Here is a 16,379-nt window from a genome sequence, read left to right as displayed (position 1 = left end):
TCGGAGGGAGCGCTGGGTGTGGGGAAGGGAGGGGCGGTGTTCTGTCTGCTGGGAGCGCACAGCTTTCACTCACTTCGAAAACTGTGAAAATGTCCCTTTCACACCTTCGGCACCTCGGCCGAGCTCCGGCGCTATGTTAGTGTTGATAAAATGCCTGCGTGCCATAGCATAGTTGGACGTGTGACGTGCAATGTTATCCAGAGGTGTTGGACTGACAATGTGTAAACTTGTGTCCTCCAGTGACTCCTGACCCTGACCCTGTTACAAAAGTCTGGAGGAGAAACCACACACATGTTAAGAGATGAAATTCAGCCATACATTTGTGGAAAACTCGATAAAAGCACATGAAAGTTGACGTGAGAAATGACATAACTGCAATTTATGCAACAAAAGAAACAATTTATTTGGGATACGCATTGCCAGTACAAATGAAGAGACCATAAAACCTACACCTTTCAGCTATTTTTCTCCACAGAAAACATGTTTTGAATTGGAATTAAAAAGACAATAGTTTTCCATTTGATAGCTTTTTACATACGCAGAGATCTTAAAAGTTAAAACCTGTCAAGAAAAAGGGCTCCACGATTTCACTCCAAAATCCTTATAAAAAAGAAGTGAACATTCAAAACACTGCAGTACGTTATTTTATTGAAGAACAAAAAGACATGCAACAAATAAAACATTTTATGTTTTACAAATTGTTCATTTTTCTTTTCATGTCTCTTTTCCTTTTATATTCAAAAACTAAAAAGCATCATTACATGAAGCTTCGATAATATTTGACAGGCAATGTGAAAAGAAGAGTTAAGCCTTTTTTCAGGGGCGAAAAAACAATCCTTGTGTTTGCCTTGCATGGCCAGTGCTGTCAATTCACTCCAATGACTTCAGAAGACACGACTGAGGCAGGTTCTGTGCATCACTTCAATGGTGCTCGGACTCTCGACTGTCATACTGAGCAGGTGAGTCGAGTAGGAGCCACTCAGAATGATCCAAATGGGTTTGTTTGTTGTTATCATGCCGTGGTTGACCTCCAGACAGTAGCTCTGAAACATCCATGATTTCATACATGTGTAATAAATACAAACACACTGACAAGTGTTAAAAAATACCTGTGTTTTTCAGGCTTTTTAGTAACTGGTTGGGACCTCGGGATTAAATTTAGTTTTCTGTAAGGGTTAAGCTAAAAGCAATTCCAGAGGGCATGTTAACAATAACTTTTCACGTCACCTTTATTCGGACAGTAGTCATCTTGAAGGCAGGCTTGTTTTGTTGGTCAGAGTATAAAATAATAATAATGATTTCACCCTAAATCCAACAGGAGCTCCATCAGGCCATGTTAAAAAGGCTACTGCCCAAATTCAAAGATGCAAAAAAAGATTAAAGGTGCATATCTACATACTGTATATAGAGCATTCTTGGGCTAATTCACATATAATGGTAACATTGAAAAAAAAGAAACAGTCCTGTAGCAAAGCAAATAATATCAGATGAAAACAAAAGAAATGAGTTATTCACAAAATGGAGACATAAAAATATATCCAAACATTATCTGGATTTGTGTGCCATCAGTGTATTTGTTTCCATTTGAATTTATATAAACACTTCTGTATTCCAACTGCATTTTTTTGGCTTTGAATACAGAGTACAAGCGCATTATGATATACTGAGTAACGCAGGTCCTAAAATCCTACGAAAAGAGGAAAAAGAAAATGTCAGTAAAGCTGATCCCAATGTAGAGGATAAAAATTCTGCCATTTTTTTGGTATCAAAGTATGTAAATGCAGATATCTTATGAGGACTACTGTAATCATGTATACATGTTAGACCACATACTATACTGTACATACAATAAATTTAATTTCACATTTTGGATTGGTTTGTGTTGATGAATGTGGGATTTTTAGTGTCATTTTAAAACAAAACGAAAGTGAAGGGACTCTTCTCACTAATGTTATCAGGGGTTACGGGAAAAGTGACCCCGTGTTTTTTCAGCACTGAATGCATACAGCGTTATATTTGTGCTGCAATCCTGAGAGTGCAATGGGATATTTTGAGCGCAGAAATAAATTATTTTGCTTGCGCACAAAGTACAATATGTAGAGAAATTCCTATCGTGTAAAGAATAATTTAATTTGGGCAAACACCAAAATCTAGTCTGTGCTAAAAATGTTCTCATCGCATTCACAAGATTATTACACAAATATAATCATGCAATGTGTTAATTCCCGTCAACATAGTACCTTAAAATCAGAATTAAAAATTTTGTTTGGATTTGGTTCCCAGCAGTTTTTGGCTCTATTGATCTCACTGATACACACTGACAATGTATGATAATGTACTGGTGTGTGCACGCTCTTTCTTCCATATATGACTACTATAGTTAAATCTTAAAATTTCCTCTGTATTGTTTTCAAATTTACAAATGCTGCCCTTTGAGTTCAATCATTAGGTGATATTGTGCTTTAATACATATTGACGTGCCGTAATTGCTGCTAATGTTTTCATCCAATTAATGCATTTCAGGTCAATTTTTCTTTGAATACTGTGGTGCAGCCAACATGCATGACAGAACTGCAACACTCTCTGTAACTCAATATGTAAATTGTTTGAGTAAAAGATGTGATTTCCTGCATTATTGTACTGCATATGAGCAGAAAACCTACTACCCTGGCAATAAAATATAAAATACCTTATATGCCATTGTCTATTGTAGAAGTTCTGAATACAAACTATATAAATCAAGGCTGAATACTTGGGTATTACCAGACCAGAATTAGAAGAATATGACTGGACTAACATAATAATACTTCATACTAAGTATGACATGAAAAATGTAAGGACATGACATACAAACATATAATGTAACATTATCAAAATTCACCTCCAGGGTTGAACTTTGGCACTATAGATAAACAAAATTTGTGAGCACGGTAATAAAAACAGAGGTGTAATGACAGGGCATGGTGTGGTGTACAGTAAAATTCCAATAATTATAAAAATTTGTAAAACCGAAGCATTTGAAATGTTTTTTTCTCTGTTATTTCGAATAGAGGTAGTGTGAAAGCGTTTCAATTTACAAGATGTGGGGCGTTACTCTGCTATCTGTGTGCCTACTGTGTGAACATATAATGTAAGAGAAATACAAAGAGGCAACATGGACATCGAGTGGAAACTGTACAAACTGTGAAGTGTAGATATGAGTCTCCTACGCAGGCTGCTAACGGTGCTGCGATGGTCCAGATAGGAAAAGTGAAATATTTGTCCATAATGGTGAAAATGTCATCCGAGATCCCAACTGTGTCCCGCCGTGTGACTACACGCAGCACGTCATGTCCTGTCCCCGATGGGGTTCAGCATTAGTTTTGGGAGATATGGCTGGGAGTGCAGTGATGGAGGAAGTTAGGAAGAAAAGGATGGAGGGGTGAGCGGGTGGAGGATCAGTTGGAGGTGTCAGAGTGAACGCTTCCGGGTCCTTCTGTGGGTGAAGTCACTGATGAGGGGGTCGGAGCATCCTGCCAGCCACCGTTTGCCTAAGAGAAAAAAAAAAGAGAACAAAAAGTTGGGGGTGGGTGAGTGGGTAGAGGCTATTACTTTCATATTCATTACTCAAAGCAGCTGGGTCAAAGCAAGTGAGATACAATGAATGGAAGTCCTGAGGGCAAGGTCGTGTAAGAATGCGGCATGTAATGCCAGGGCACTTTGAGCTATTCACCACACAGTGCCGCACAGCCTTAAGGCAAATTGCCTCCTGGATTGGAGGAAAAGCTAACCTAGCTCAAATTACAGCTAATATTTCAAAATAAGACTGACATAAAAAAAAAAATCTGGTTTCAACCGAGCAGAAATGGAGTGAATTACAGTCTCAACCCCATCATACACTGTATACTCAGATTCATATAATGAAGAACATACACAGAAGAAAAGCTATGGAGGGCCTTTCCACTACCAGAGATCGGCCTGTTAAAAAGCATTTAGGATAATTAATAGCAAATCTAAAGCCATCAGAAAAAGTGGAAATGGTTCTCGACAGCCTTTCATTTCCAAGCCTGTTATTTAAAGGCGGCAGACAGTGGTGTGTAATCAAAAGTGGAGGGGTCAGATTGTAGAATGTCTGACTTTCGTGGCGCTCTGCCTGTTTCAAAATTGTAATTATGGCTGTAATCATCCACAGCATGCATTACGTATCTGCTCAGTCATTATCCAGTCTTTCCATTTCAGATAAGATGTTTCATTAAACTCTCTCATCATTTGCTCCACTTTTCATTCATAACATCTGTCTTCAAATATTTGGAAAACTGTTTTCCTGGATACAGGGTATACATGTATTTAATTAACAATAAATATGTAACATAATTTCTCTGATTTGCGGTTGAGATCCCACGTGGAGCTTGTGCAGCAGATATCTAGGACTGATCTATTTGTACTTTTTGGATCCTGTTTTAGTTTTAAAAGCAAAAATTAATAAAAAAACTTTATCTTTATGTAGTTTTATAGTATAACCCATTTGGAACTCCTCTGTGCTCAGAAATATTTGAGAAATCCAGATGACATAAAACACACAAGAGTAACAACTTTGACAGAAAATACTAGATACTATACGTTATCGTTTTGCAGATATTATTGGCCGATATAAGCTACTTGCAGATATATCTGCATCAGCGTTTATAACAGCCAATATTTGACTATTAAAAAAGAAACAGAGCGCTAGATCCTTCCCTCAGGTCACGTGTTGCATAGTTTGCCCACCAGAGGGCGCTCTGCAGCTCCTCTGTTCAAAACACTGCGGCACCACAGACTGACCGCAGTCCACCAGAGCTACCATGAGTAGCTCCTGATAGCTTTCACACTCAGTTTTTGCAGTGAGTTGTTTATTTGTCACGTCAATTACAGGACTTAAATAATAGTACAAATAGGCTTCATCACTTCTCCTCTCCTGAAAACATTCATGCCAGACTTGCTAACCCTCCCGTTTTTTCACTGCACTCTCCCGGGTCACAGCAGGATGTTTAATGTTTCAGTAGGTGAGTGGTGGAGGCTAACGTAACGCTGACAGACGCGATTGTAGATTTATTTCTGAAACAGTGTGGCAACGGTCCTCTCATTTCTGCCTAGTTCATCAGTTCTAAATATTATTTAACATTTAACTTACAGCAGCTAACACTGCCCATTGTTAAATTAGCCACAAAGCCAATGCCGTGTTTATCAGTAGAGGAGAGCTAACATTATTAATGAGCAGTTAAACTATAATGTTTAATGTATTCTAAATATATCTGCGAGCTGCTTGTCTCTGAATAAACGTAAGCTGTACAAGAATCTCACACGGCTTCCTGCCTAACAAAGTTCTCTAACATTAACTCTTCTTTTGAATGTGAAACGTTGCATGTCCTCCTTCTAGACAGTCATGTAGTATTATATTAATTAAACGGCAGCATTTCCTCTGTGTCACCGATATGTATTAGAGCCAGGTGGTGGTGAGAAATGGTTTCTCGTAGCTTTGGACAGAACAAAGAACAGAGTGCTAATAAAGGGATAAACTAGATGTGAATATGCTACATAGTGGAAAGTAGTCATTGTGGCAGATTATATGTAAGGTAATAACTATTGCATGACAAGAAATATATACATAATTTTTTGCCTATGTAGGAGAGCCCTGTTTATCATTAATATTATAGCAATGACATGAGATATAATATATGGTATTATTTGTAGTAGTAGCAGTATTAGTACATAGGTATTTTTTTTTATAGTTTCTGTTTTGCTGGCCCCCACAATACACTATTTACTTTAATGTTCATTAGTAGTTGTACTCTATCATTTATAACAAATAAGATATTTTAAAAAAAAGTCTGTATTTTTATGCATTTGACTTTTATATATTTTGTTGTACTTTTGTTCAAAGTGCTATTTCAAACAATAACAAAGTTTTCATACTGTATTATGTCACGGTATCTTGGTATGGTCTCAAATAATCTTTGTTCATGCCTTTCTTAAAATAAAGGGAAAAAATTATATCGGCCGAAACATCAGCTATCGGATTTTAAAATCTTCATATCTCGTGATCAGTATCGGACATAAAAATCCCATATCAGTCGGGCTCTAGAAAATACCACTATTCGGAAAAATATATCCAACAAAACTGAGGATCACATATTGTAGTAAAAGTGAACTGCCAGAATTCCTCACTTACAAGCCTTAGCTACATAAATCACAGGCAAACAGCTGGGCACACAGATATCCTGCTCTTACATTATGCATTGCAGGGCTTCTTTACAGGGTATAAAAGTGAATAACACAGCATATTGTGGCAGTGTAGGATGTGGAAGAGCAAGCAGGCGTCCAAGGAGAACTGTATTTGTGGGGTCAAAGGACTGAGAAAGAACAGGGCCTGAATACGTTAGCGGCCTCTCAGGGTTAGCACAGCAGGCTGTGGGATGTGCTCGGAGCAGCCAGAAAGCCTATTTGAATACACATACATGTTTTTCTACGGGAGACATTTCATCTGATTATCATATGGCCACTGAGGCACGACGACGACAGCGGAGGAACCCAGCCGCGGCTGTGACCGTCCTCGTCCTCTCAGCGCGGCTCGCTGTCAGGGCCATTAGTGTGGCAGGAACATGATCTGAGCAATGCGCTTGGATTGCTGTCCCAAGTCCACACTCTGCTCTCCTTGTGTCTGTCTTATCGATTTTCCCCTTTACGACACGGCTTGTCGCTGTGAATTTCCCTACTGTTTGCAGCCGCCAGCAAGCAACCCTCCCCCCCTTAACCCCAACCCCCACTTCTATACCCACACTCTGCTGCAAAATAAGACAAACATGAGGGGAGCACAACCCTATGGCACATGAGGAGTTGTTTCCAGCGGCGTAAGATTTTATTTTTAGCGGGACAGCGATGTCTCCTAGGAGGCTTTAATGGGAGCTTCTGGCCCCGGGGCTGCTAATCACGGGTCAGGTGGTCAGAGGGATTTGAAGTCCAGTGCAGGAGGTGTCACCTGTTTGTGCAGTTCGCTCGCGGCTGACGGTACGTGGCTGCAGGTGCTACGCCAGACCTGAGCGAACATGACAGGCTCAGACGGCGGCTCTGCATGTGTGTGGCCGGCCCCACGCCTGCGTACGTCGGCCATCGTGCTGCCCATGGCGCGAGCGATACAGAAGCAATCAACTAGGTGACCACGGAGCAGAGACAAGTCCAGCTAAGTGGCATTCTGAGCCCTATGGCTTTGAAATAATTGGTTGGGAGAGAAAGAAAAAAGGAAAACAATCCTTACATTGATGGCCTGCGGACTGTACATCTGGTTGGCCGTGAGTCCTTCACTGTATCCGCCTGTCTGACTGATAACATGGCGAAGGGTATCCACCTGAAACATTCAGAAACAACAAACAAAGCAAGGTCAGAGTCAACACAAGAGAAGCACAAGAGAAAAGAGAGAGGATGACAAGACGACAAGAGACACAACAAGAGTACACTGCTGCAAGTATATCCTTGGAGACAACAAGGTCCAATCAAACAAAAAAAGACATTTAGGATAAAAAAAACTTTTGCTTTTTGCTAGTTGAAATAAAAAGTATTCACATGGTGAACACATTGAACACACAAATATTCTGCCCCTGAGACTGTAAAGAAGCTCTATAGTGGAGCCAGTGTAAGCCTGTTTTGTCCTTTTTCACAACAGACAGTGTGACTTGGCTTAGTAGGAAAAGCACAGGTATAATTGATACCATTAATGATGGCTCTGTTCCATTTAGGTTCAAGTGAGCTAGTGTTTTTTTAAACTGTTGGGTCAGTTTGCCTTGAGGGACGTCGAAACAAGAGTCTGTTCATGCTAGCAAGGCTTGCAATATTTAAGGTTGCGACATATTTTCAGACAACAAAATAAAATTCGTTCATGCAAATATACAGTCTGTCAAAGACAACATTAAGAAAATACGACTGTGCGTTCACGCAATGTTGGCAGAATGGGAAAGCCCAAAGCCTCCCATTTTTTCCAACTTCGGGAGCGTTCCCGCACTGTTCCAAGATGGTTAGCACTATTGCTAGCCTTGCAGTCACAACATACTCAGTAAATATTTAATAATTAGCTTGATTAATGTGGACATGTGGTACATGTCAAATAGTCAAATACTAATAAATTACTACTAAATACCTTGAATACAACAAACAGTCTTATTAATGATAGTAGTTACACCTGTGGAAGTCAAAATGTCTGCTGTGAGAAAGGTCTACGGGGAAGTGAGGTGGGTCTGCCCCTGCATTATCTGCTGCGCTGCTCACAGCCCTACCTGCGACTGCACGTTGGCTCCCACCTGAGCCCCCTGGTACGAGTCCCCATTGAGAGACTGCACGCTCATGAACAAGTCCCCGGAGTTTGACATGTTAAAAGAGCCAGCAGAACCTGAGAGGAGAGAGGGAGCAGTCGAATCACAGAGAGACAGAGAGCAAGCAGCAAAGCAAGTTGGCTGGTCCAGGCAGCAGCCTGGAGGAGCACCATGCAGAAGTTAGCGAGCAGCCAGACAGGCTCTGTTAGATGAGATGAACGGAGCCAAGAATAAACTAATGAACACATGAGGACAGAGGAGATACAGCTGTAACCCGACACAGGAGTGGTTTGTGTCAAGTACGTTTTTGTGTATTAGTGCTCTGGAAAGGTTAGTCACGGCTATGCTACAACCAGGAAAAAAAAAACAAGAATTGAAAAAGCAGTCCAAATGGCCTTTCTTGCTGTCTTTCCCAAGGTCAAATTATCAATAATCATTCAATTTTTAGTTAACTATAGAAGTAGTGTGTTTAGCCTAGCTTAGTACAAGCACTAGACGTAGGGGGAAACTGTAGGCCTAGCTCTGTTAAATGTGACAATGCATCGGACTGTGGGACTTCAGAATTTTTTTGGTCACTATTTGGTACAACAGGATACATCATGCACATAAATCAGCTTTGGAGTTGTTTATGTATATTTTCTCACTTTTTATGGATCTTAGCTAGTTGCATCTGCTTTGCACACTTGTTCTGTGCTAGGCTAAACATGTCTGACTCTCAAATAATGGACTGTAGCTTTAAAAGATAAGGCTAGCATTATTCTATTTTTGTTTTTATTTGTTTTTTATTGTCAACAAGTCTCATAAAAAGACCCAAAATTAACCAAATGTTATTCTGTCTTTCAGTACTTTCCGACTTCTCTGTTCGACTTCCAATCATTGTACTAAAAATATATATATAGCTTCAGCTTTGATGATGTTGCAGGCAGTACTTGTTAGCAGAATTAATTCTTCAATGGTTTTGTCTTTTTAATTGATTTGTTGACAATAAGAAAGAAGTATAGAATATCACCAGACCTATCCTTTGAATGTCAGTACAGCAGAACATGATGAATACAGAGTTAAATAGTCATACATGAAGAATGTGATTAATTGATATGAAGACAAAAGGACAGTAAGCATAGGGAGACTTGGCATGGGGCTCAGGTTGGCTACTCTCTGACAGCTTTGTTCTAGAGAGCTAGTTGTATTTGTTAAGGGGAAATTAACCTGTAGTATGATAATGGTGCATTACCGGGCGATAGGCGTGTTCCTTGTACAAGAACAGCCTTTTTGTTAGTCCTAATTCTTTCATTCCTTACAAATCACCAGCACCAGCATTGAATAGCCTCAAACTGATTCACACTGCAATAGTTTAGTTGTAGTAATGCACAGAGAGGAGGTACATGTCTAATAGCTGAGCAGAGCCAGGGACTTCCTGTCTCACCTGCAGAGTTTGGAGTTGAGGGTGAATTTGCTTGGCTTCCATGTGAGGATGCATTAGCCGCATTCACGGCAGTTCTCGCAGCGTACATGTTGGCTTCTTCTTGGAACTTACCAATGTTTTTCTTGTATCTGATTCTTTTATTCCCAAACCAGTTGGAAACCTGAGCAGACAAACAAGAAAATGTAGTTTAATTCTCATGAAATCTCAACATACAGAGCCTCTCCACATTTGAGGGCAAGCAGAGAAATCCCGGTAGTCTTTAGCTTGCATGGCCTTAATGGCATGTGTAACACTGCAGAGAGCCTCTGTCAGAGGTAGGGGCTACATAGACTGGTGCTGTGAATCCGCATTAGTGCCAGAATGGAATGATTGCCAATAACAGTCTCATTATGTCACCATGACTGCAGCTATCATCAGAACTCACGCAAGCACCAATCAGTCAACATCCACTAACACCCATTACTGCTAATGGACTCCCAGATGAAGCCAGGGGGGTAATCCCAGTGCTAATGATAAACAACATTAAAATGAAAACCAAATCAATCCTGCAAAGTTTCCAATACACAGAGTAGGTAAACATTCTCCTTTATTATGGCCAAGAAACGGAAACTCTACAAATCATTCAGCCGCAGAGCAGCTTCCACAATCAGGCCCAGATGCATCCTCAAATCACTCGGTATAAATTAATGAAACCAATTGAGAAAGCAATCCATTCCCAAATGATGGATTCAAAACACAAACTGCTGTTTACCTTGGTGTTGTCATTGTTTTCCTTATTATCAATTCTCACAGGATTGAAACAACTTGAGCGCTAGAATGCAAGGATTAAAACACAAGGTGCCTAAATATTTGACTCTTTTTGCTCGTCAGCAGCACTGGCACAAACATCTCAAGTGTCTTCAGATGTTTGGTAAGTTACTGTAAGATTTATAGTAAATCATCATTGCACTGCACATGCCTCATATGGCTGCAGTGCTAATTTTCAGAGGCTAATGGTCCTGTTAATTACTTCCATATACTGTAGGGCTGAAACTATTATTTTCACAAACAAAACATATTGATCTTTTTAATTAGTCAATTAATAAAATAAAATAAAAAAATATATAATTTCTTTTAACTTGGTTTGATCATTGGCAAAAAAAAACAACTAATTTCATAATCATAAGGAAGAAAAGGAAAGAATTGTTTAAACAAATATAAATGATCAAAAGTTGTTGTTAGAAGTACTTTTACTGACTCTGGATTTTGTATATTTTGTGCATTATAAGAAAAATTATATGATGAGATAAGAATTATGACAGCGCTGTTGTCTTTAGCTTGTGTTACTTCAATAGAAACAGTCATTGGTCAAAAATAGCTTTGTCTGGTTTGAATTACAAGACAACAAACTTATGACATGGCATATTTATACTTTGAGTCCTTTGTTGTCTCAATGAAAGCTTCTGCTAAAAGATTAGAGGAGCTGTCTGTACACATGGCAGTCAGAAAACATATTATCAGGTTACTTGCCAAGACGCTCACAGCTGCTTCAGATTAGAAATCGTGTTCGTCCCACTGTTCTACGTACTGTAGTTTTCCTACAGGTGGTGTGGTGTGGGGAGCCACTGATCTGTGGTGTACCTGGGCAACTGTGATGGCACATTTCTTTGCCAGCTCTTCTTTAGCCTCCTCGCTGGGGTAGGGGTTACTGAGGTGTGAGTAGAAATACTCGTTCAGGATCTCTGTTGCCTGCTTGTTGAAGTTTCGTCTTTTCCGTCTGCAAAAAGCAAGAAGCAAGGCATTAAAAACGGGAATAGAACCCGGTTTGCGTTGATCATAACAACATAGAGTGGATAGCGGTGTGCATTGCAACACAGTGTCTTTTTGATGCAACCACTAGGAGTCACTAAAGTTAGAAATTGAGACAAAGTCAATCCTACTCAAAGGGGCTTTGAAAGTGATACACTTTTAACCAGATGTCATAAAAATCCTTTGCAGGATAGAGTGGGGCTTTATTTAGCTCAATCTGTAACTGATCCTATGCAAGTCACAAACTGAAGAATAAGTTTTATTGACTTTTGCATTAACTTAGACATGTCCTCACACAAGCTCTCACATTGCAACCATAAAACAGAGGTTGATTCATCAACATCTACATGGCTTGACATGTTGTTGTTTTCTTGTTGAAGAAGAGGTTGTTTTAATGAAAGCCAATCACCTAAACTCTGTGTTTTACTAACGTGAACCCAGCAGTCAAGATGTTAGCTTGACAGTGTCTTGGTCTTCCACTATATGATCTGTTTAGGTCTCCCTGGTCTTGCTTTGGATAAACATTTCTTTCTTTTGCAAAAACCTCTGCCACACCAGGAACTCTAAATTTAGCTCCAGCTTTGCTTTGAGACGCTGATGATGAGAAAAATTTGGCCCAGAACTGCTTCACTACAGCTGTGTTCATGAGCAACTGGAAAAAGAATTAGCAATAATAGCACATAGAGGGCCACCAAACCAAAACAAATTCTAGTCTGTAAGGTAATATTTGAAAAAGAAACAGGTTTAATAGCAATATGTGCCAATTAGATAATCAGATATATTATAAAATGTGGTATAAGAAAACAATACGAAGAAACAGATAACACACTGACAATCCAAGTACAATGTTTCCCTGCATGAATGGCAGCAAATATGTGGCAGCAGAGAAACAAGGCTGGATTAATAAAACATGAAATACAAACCTATATTTTTTGTCCAGCCCTCCCCCCAACAAAACACTATAACAGACAGATATCATATGCTGATGCCCATGAGTTGACTGACCCTCTATCTCCTACACCTATCAGGTCATGTCTGCATGTGCCACATCTAAAGAGGGCTTTACATAAGCTGCAGGGGGACCCTGTAAAATCTCCATGCTTGCATCCACCGGTGAGGAGATTTGTGCTAAAATCTCCATCCCGCACTCCAAAAGCCTGCTTGAGAATATGTAAATGTGCACAGCATGGGCTCCAGCAGCCAGTAGATTAATCAGCGGAGCCGAGCATGGCAGTGCCTCTCAACCAGTGAAAGCTTTCCTCTTCCTCTCCCTTCCCCTCGCTGCTGCGCCACCACAATAATTTGCAAGAGAATAGATAGGGAGCTTTGTAAGGGAGCGCATTCCTCATTTAAATGTTGTGCCTCCAACTCAGACTTTGAGCGACATTTATCCTTGGAGAAATGTATGCAAATCCCGAGCCCGCATCAAAAGGAACAAGCGATTACATTAAAAAAGGGAAACAGTTAGCGTTATGGAGTGTGCAGGGAACTCTTATTGGCCAGTTTTGCTGGGTATGCTGGTCCAAATGGCACCCTTAGATGCAAACTATCCTTGTGTGTGTGGTGAGTAGCAAAACAGCTTGTGTTACAGCATGTTTACAGCATGCCTCCTACATCAGCCATTCATATGGATATCAGACTGGGAGGGAAGCACATGATGATTTGCAATGCTGTTTAACGGGGAGGTTATTTGCAGCGTGTATGCGAGTGTATGGTTTGCAGAACGGAAATGTGCACTCACACGTACTGTATACAAGGACACACACCTGGCATCGAGGAAGCGGGAGCGCAGGATCATTACGGCCTCGCAGGTGCTCTGTTTGAGCTGCATCTGGATGGAGCTGAACTTGCGGTGGATGATGTTCACCATGCGCTCGATCTCTTTGGGCGATATCGGCCGCGTGCGTGACTGCTCCCGCAAGAGGTTCATCACGTGGGTGGTGAACTCGTTACATGCCTGTAAGGAGGATCCACACACACACACACACACACACAGGAATAAATCAATCCCCTAAGATCAACAAAACTGTGAATAAGACTTTAATTTGTAAACGCAGCCATATCAAATTCACCATTGCAGAAACACACACAATGACATACAGTATTTAAAATTCACAGATAAAAGAAAAAAAAATTTCCAGCTGTTTGCTTAATGTAGTTCTGGGGCAAGCTTTCTCAAAGAGCCAAGGGGGAATACAAGCACTGATATATTTCATATTTAACAGAAGTGGTGATGGCAGTGTGTTGAGAGGAACCAATGACAGCTGTTCCCTTCTCAGGCACACACTTTCACAGCATAGCCACCCTGAGAGACGAACATGCCACGACGTTTCATTCATCCCCCCCGTGTGACACCAGGCGTGAATCTGCCACGATATTACACTCCAGCTCGGTGTCTCTTACTGTCTCCTCTTCTTTATTCCTTCCACTCCTGTCGATCTCTCTCTGGATTTAGCCGTGTCAGGCTTTGTCTGTGTCTGTCTATCTGCGTGTTCATCTGTCTTACTCATATTCATCTGAAAGGGATGCTGTTGTCATGAATGCATCGGTTATCAAGGCAATGAGAGGAAATCATTCCCCCTACAACAGACTTTCAAGACTATGCTTGGAATACACTCAGAGACACACAAGTCTACTGCATATGCTGGCCTATTCTGGGGTGAAAACACAAGTTGAAGTGAATTCTTACTGATTTTGCCTCAGGATAAAATCCTGAATTAAAAACAAGAGCAATCAAAAGGTGGGATGATAGACCAGCTCAGCAATGATACAGTCTGTGAAATATATGTTAACAGCCATTAACTTTTTTTGTGTTAGAGGGTGTATCGAGCAGTAAAAGTGCAGAGACTTTTGCCAAGATGTCAGTGTAACAGTGAAAAACGACCATCACAATTCCCAAAAGGCTAAAGTGACTTCACCAAATGTTTTGTTTTGTCCGGAAACTTTAAAATATTCACTTAACTACCAAGTAAGAATAACAATCCTCATAAATGAGTAGCTGGGACAAGGGAACCTTCTGACTAATTGAATAATTGAGTAATTGTTTTCGGCTCTAAATGAATAGATAATAAGAGAATGCATCCACAAGTGTGCCCTAATGGTTCAGCAGAAAGCCAAGAACCATAAAGTGATGGAGTAACATCCACTGATGTATTAAAGGGGAAGTCCACAGATTTTAGGGACGAGTTTACTTTTAACTTTATTTCCAATTTATTTTTTTCTTCGTCACGCTCATGTCAACTGATGCTAATGGTTGAAGAGCACCCCGAGTTTTACATGTCAATGCCACTTGTTTTACAGGTTATTGTGGTATCTAATGTTTTAAAGTCCACTACGGTTGACAATAAAGTGGTATTGTTTGTATTGTAATTAGGAAGAGTACCACTCTGCCTGTGAAATCTGTTGTTTGGCTGTGTAGCAGCTTTGTCAAGAATGAGAAAGTAACCCTACTGCTGCTGAAACAATTAGCCATTGATTCACATAACAATTGAAGCAAAGATGTTTGCTCTTTCCAGCCTCACAACTTTGTGGATTAGCTAAGCTTTTTTTTGCTTTTTGTTTTATATAATTGTACAATTGAATTTGGTTTCTGGACTGTTGCTCAGACAAAACAACCAATTTCAGCATGTCACCTAGGGTTCTGGGAAACTGTGATGACATTTGTTTTGTTATTTTCTGTTACCTCTACAGAAAATAATCAACAGATTCATCGATAATGGATTTAATCATTAGTTGCAGCTCTAAACCCTAGTGATGTCACTCAAGTGATTATCTACATTATACACATTTTTAACAAGAAGCCTGCATTAAAAACGGTACTGTCACAGCTTATAACAATCAACGCTTCATTAAAAGTCAATAAAAATGAAACGTCTGATGTTGATATATCCAGTCAGGTCTGCTGTTCTCACCTGTTCATACTTCTCCAGCTCTGTGTGGTAGATCTGTCTGATCTGGGACAGCTTGGCCCTGTAGTCGGAGTGCTCTGCAGAGTTGTCTGCCCCTGCTCCTCCTGAGGCCGCTGCAGCAGCTGCCGCCGCCGCCGAGCCTCCGCCTTTCTCCGGACCGGAGACGCCCTCTGCCAGCAGCATGTTGTCCAGCCGCATGAGCTGGGGATCCGGGGGCTCCTCCTCCTGAGCGCCGCGGATACTCAGCACTACAGTGACAGGAGAAGGTCAGAGGTCAGTCTTAAAGGTCACACCTACAGTGGCGTGATGCACAGTAACAAGCTGTCAGCTGCGAAGCTCGACTGAGCTGCACCCACACATCCACCGGCTCAGTGTGAGGGATGCAGCGTGTTGACGCAAAGAGAGACACACATGCAGAGACTGTCTGTGGAAAGTGTGTGGACAATAATAAAGGAATAATGACTAAATACGTAAGCAAGACTACTAAAACTGATTTGTTTATCCCTTGTTAAATGACAATGTTCTGACATTAAAAGGGAATTAGGGACCAAAATGTCTGTTTCAATTAATGTTAACAACAAATTAGCTGTGTATGTGTTGTATGATTGTTGAGGCTGATTTGGGCCACAGGTTTGATGATGAGTGGGAAGAAGTTTTAGTCATTCAGTTAAAATTGAACGCATTTGTTGAATTTTGAAAGTTTGTCCAGTAGCATTGGGCATGACTTGTTGGACTCTTTCTCCTTCCACCAAAACCACAAAACTCTCCAGTCTCCACGAGGATGCCCTAGCCTCATCCACCTTAAAAGTCAGACTCTAGATTATATAAAATTGGGAACCCAGTCATCCACCCTCCTAAATCAACTAGTTGGCTGCTTTCATTAGAGCTGCAAGAAAAGTAATTTTGCATAATATTTAGACAATAAATGAAGCGCTTTGCTGG

General features: G+C 40.5%; 1 protein-coding gene across 3 annotated transcripts in view; it reads right to left on the bottom strand.

Moving 5' to 3' along the window:
- Window positions 1–378: 378 nt before the first annotated feature.
- LOC123971397 (pre-B-cell leukemia transcription factor 1) overlaps window positions 379–16,379 on the bottom strand; it is a 69,635-nt gene continuing 53,634 nt past the window's right edge. The window contains exons 4-10 of one of the 3 annotated variants that reach the window (XM_046050162.1): window positions 15,441–15,685; window positions 13,296–13,486; window positions 11,362–11,497; window positions 9,742–9,901; window positions 8,283–8,395; window positions 7,271–7,360; window positions 379–3,530 (exon numbers count right to left, since the gene is read on the bottom strand). In XM_046050162.1, the coding sequence (XP_045906118.1) occupies window positions 3,438–3,530; window positions 7,271–7,360; window positions 8,283–8,395; window positions 9,742–9,901; window positions 11,362–11,497; window positions 13,296–13,486; window positions 15,441–15,685 (1,028 nt within the window). In that variant the 3' untranslated portion in view covers window positions 379–3,437. The remainder of the gene's footprint in view (window positions 3,531–7,270; window positions 7,361–8,282; window positions 8,396–9,741; window positions 9,902–11,361; window positions 11,498–13,295; window positions 13,487–15,440; window positions 15,686–16,379) is intronic. The other 2 variants (XM_046050163.1, XM_046050164.1) reach the window with 2 other exon arrangements.

The sequence above is a fragment of the Micropterus dolomieu genome, linkage group LG05 (genome assembly GCF_021292245.1).
Source record: "Micropterus dolomieu isolate WLL.071019.BEF.003 ecotype Adirondacks linkage group LG05, ASM2129224v1, whole genome shotgun sequence".
Lineage (NCBI taxonomy): Eukaryota > Metazoa > Chordata > Actinopteri > Centrarchiformes > Centrarchidae > Micropterus > Micropterus dolomieu.
Note: the sequence above shows the minus strand (reverse complement) of the source record. Positions and strands in the feature narration are given on the sequence as shown.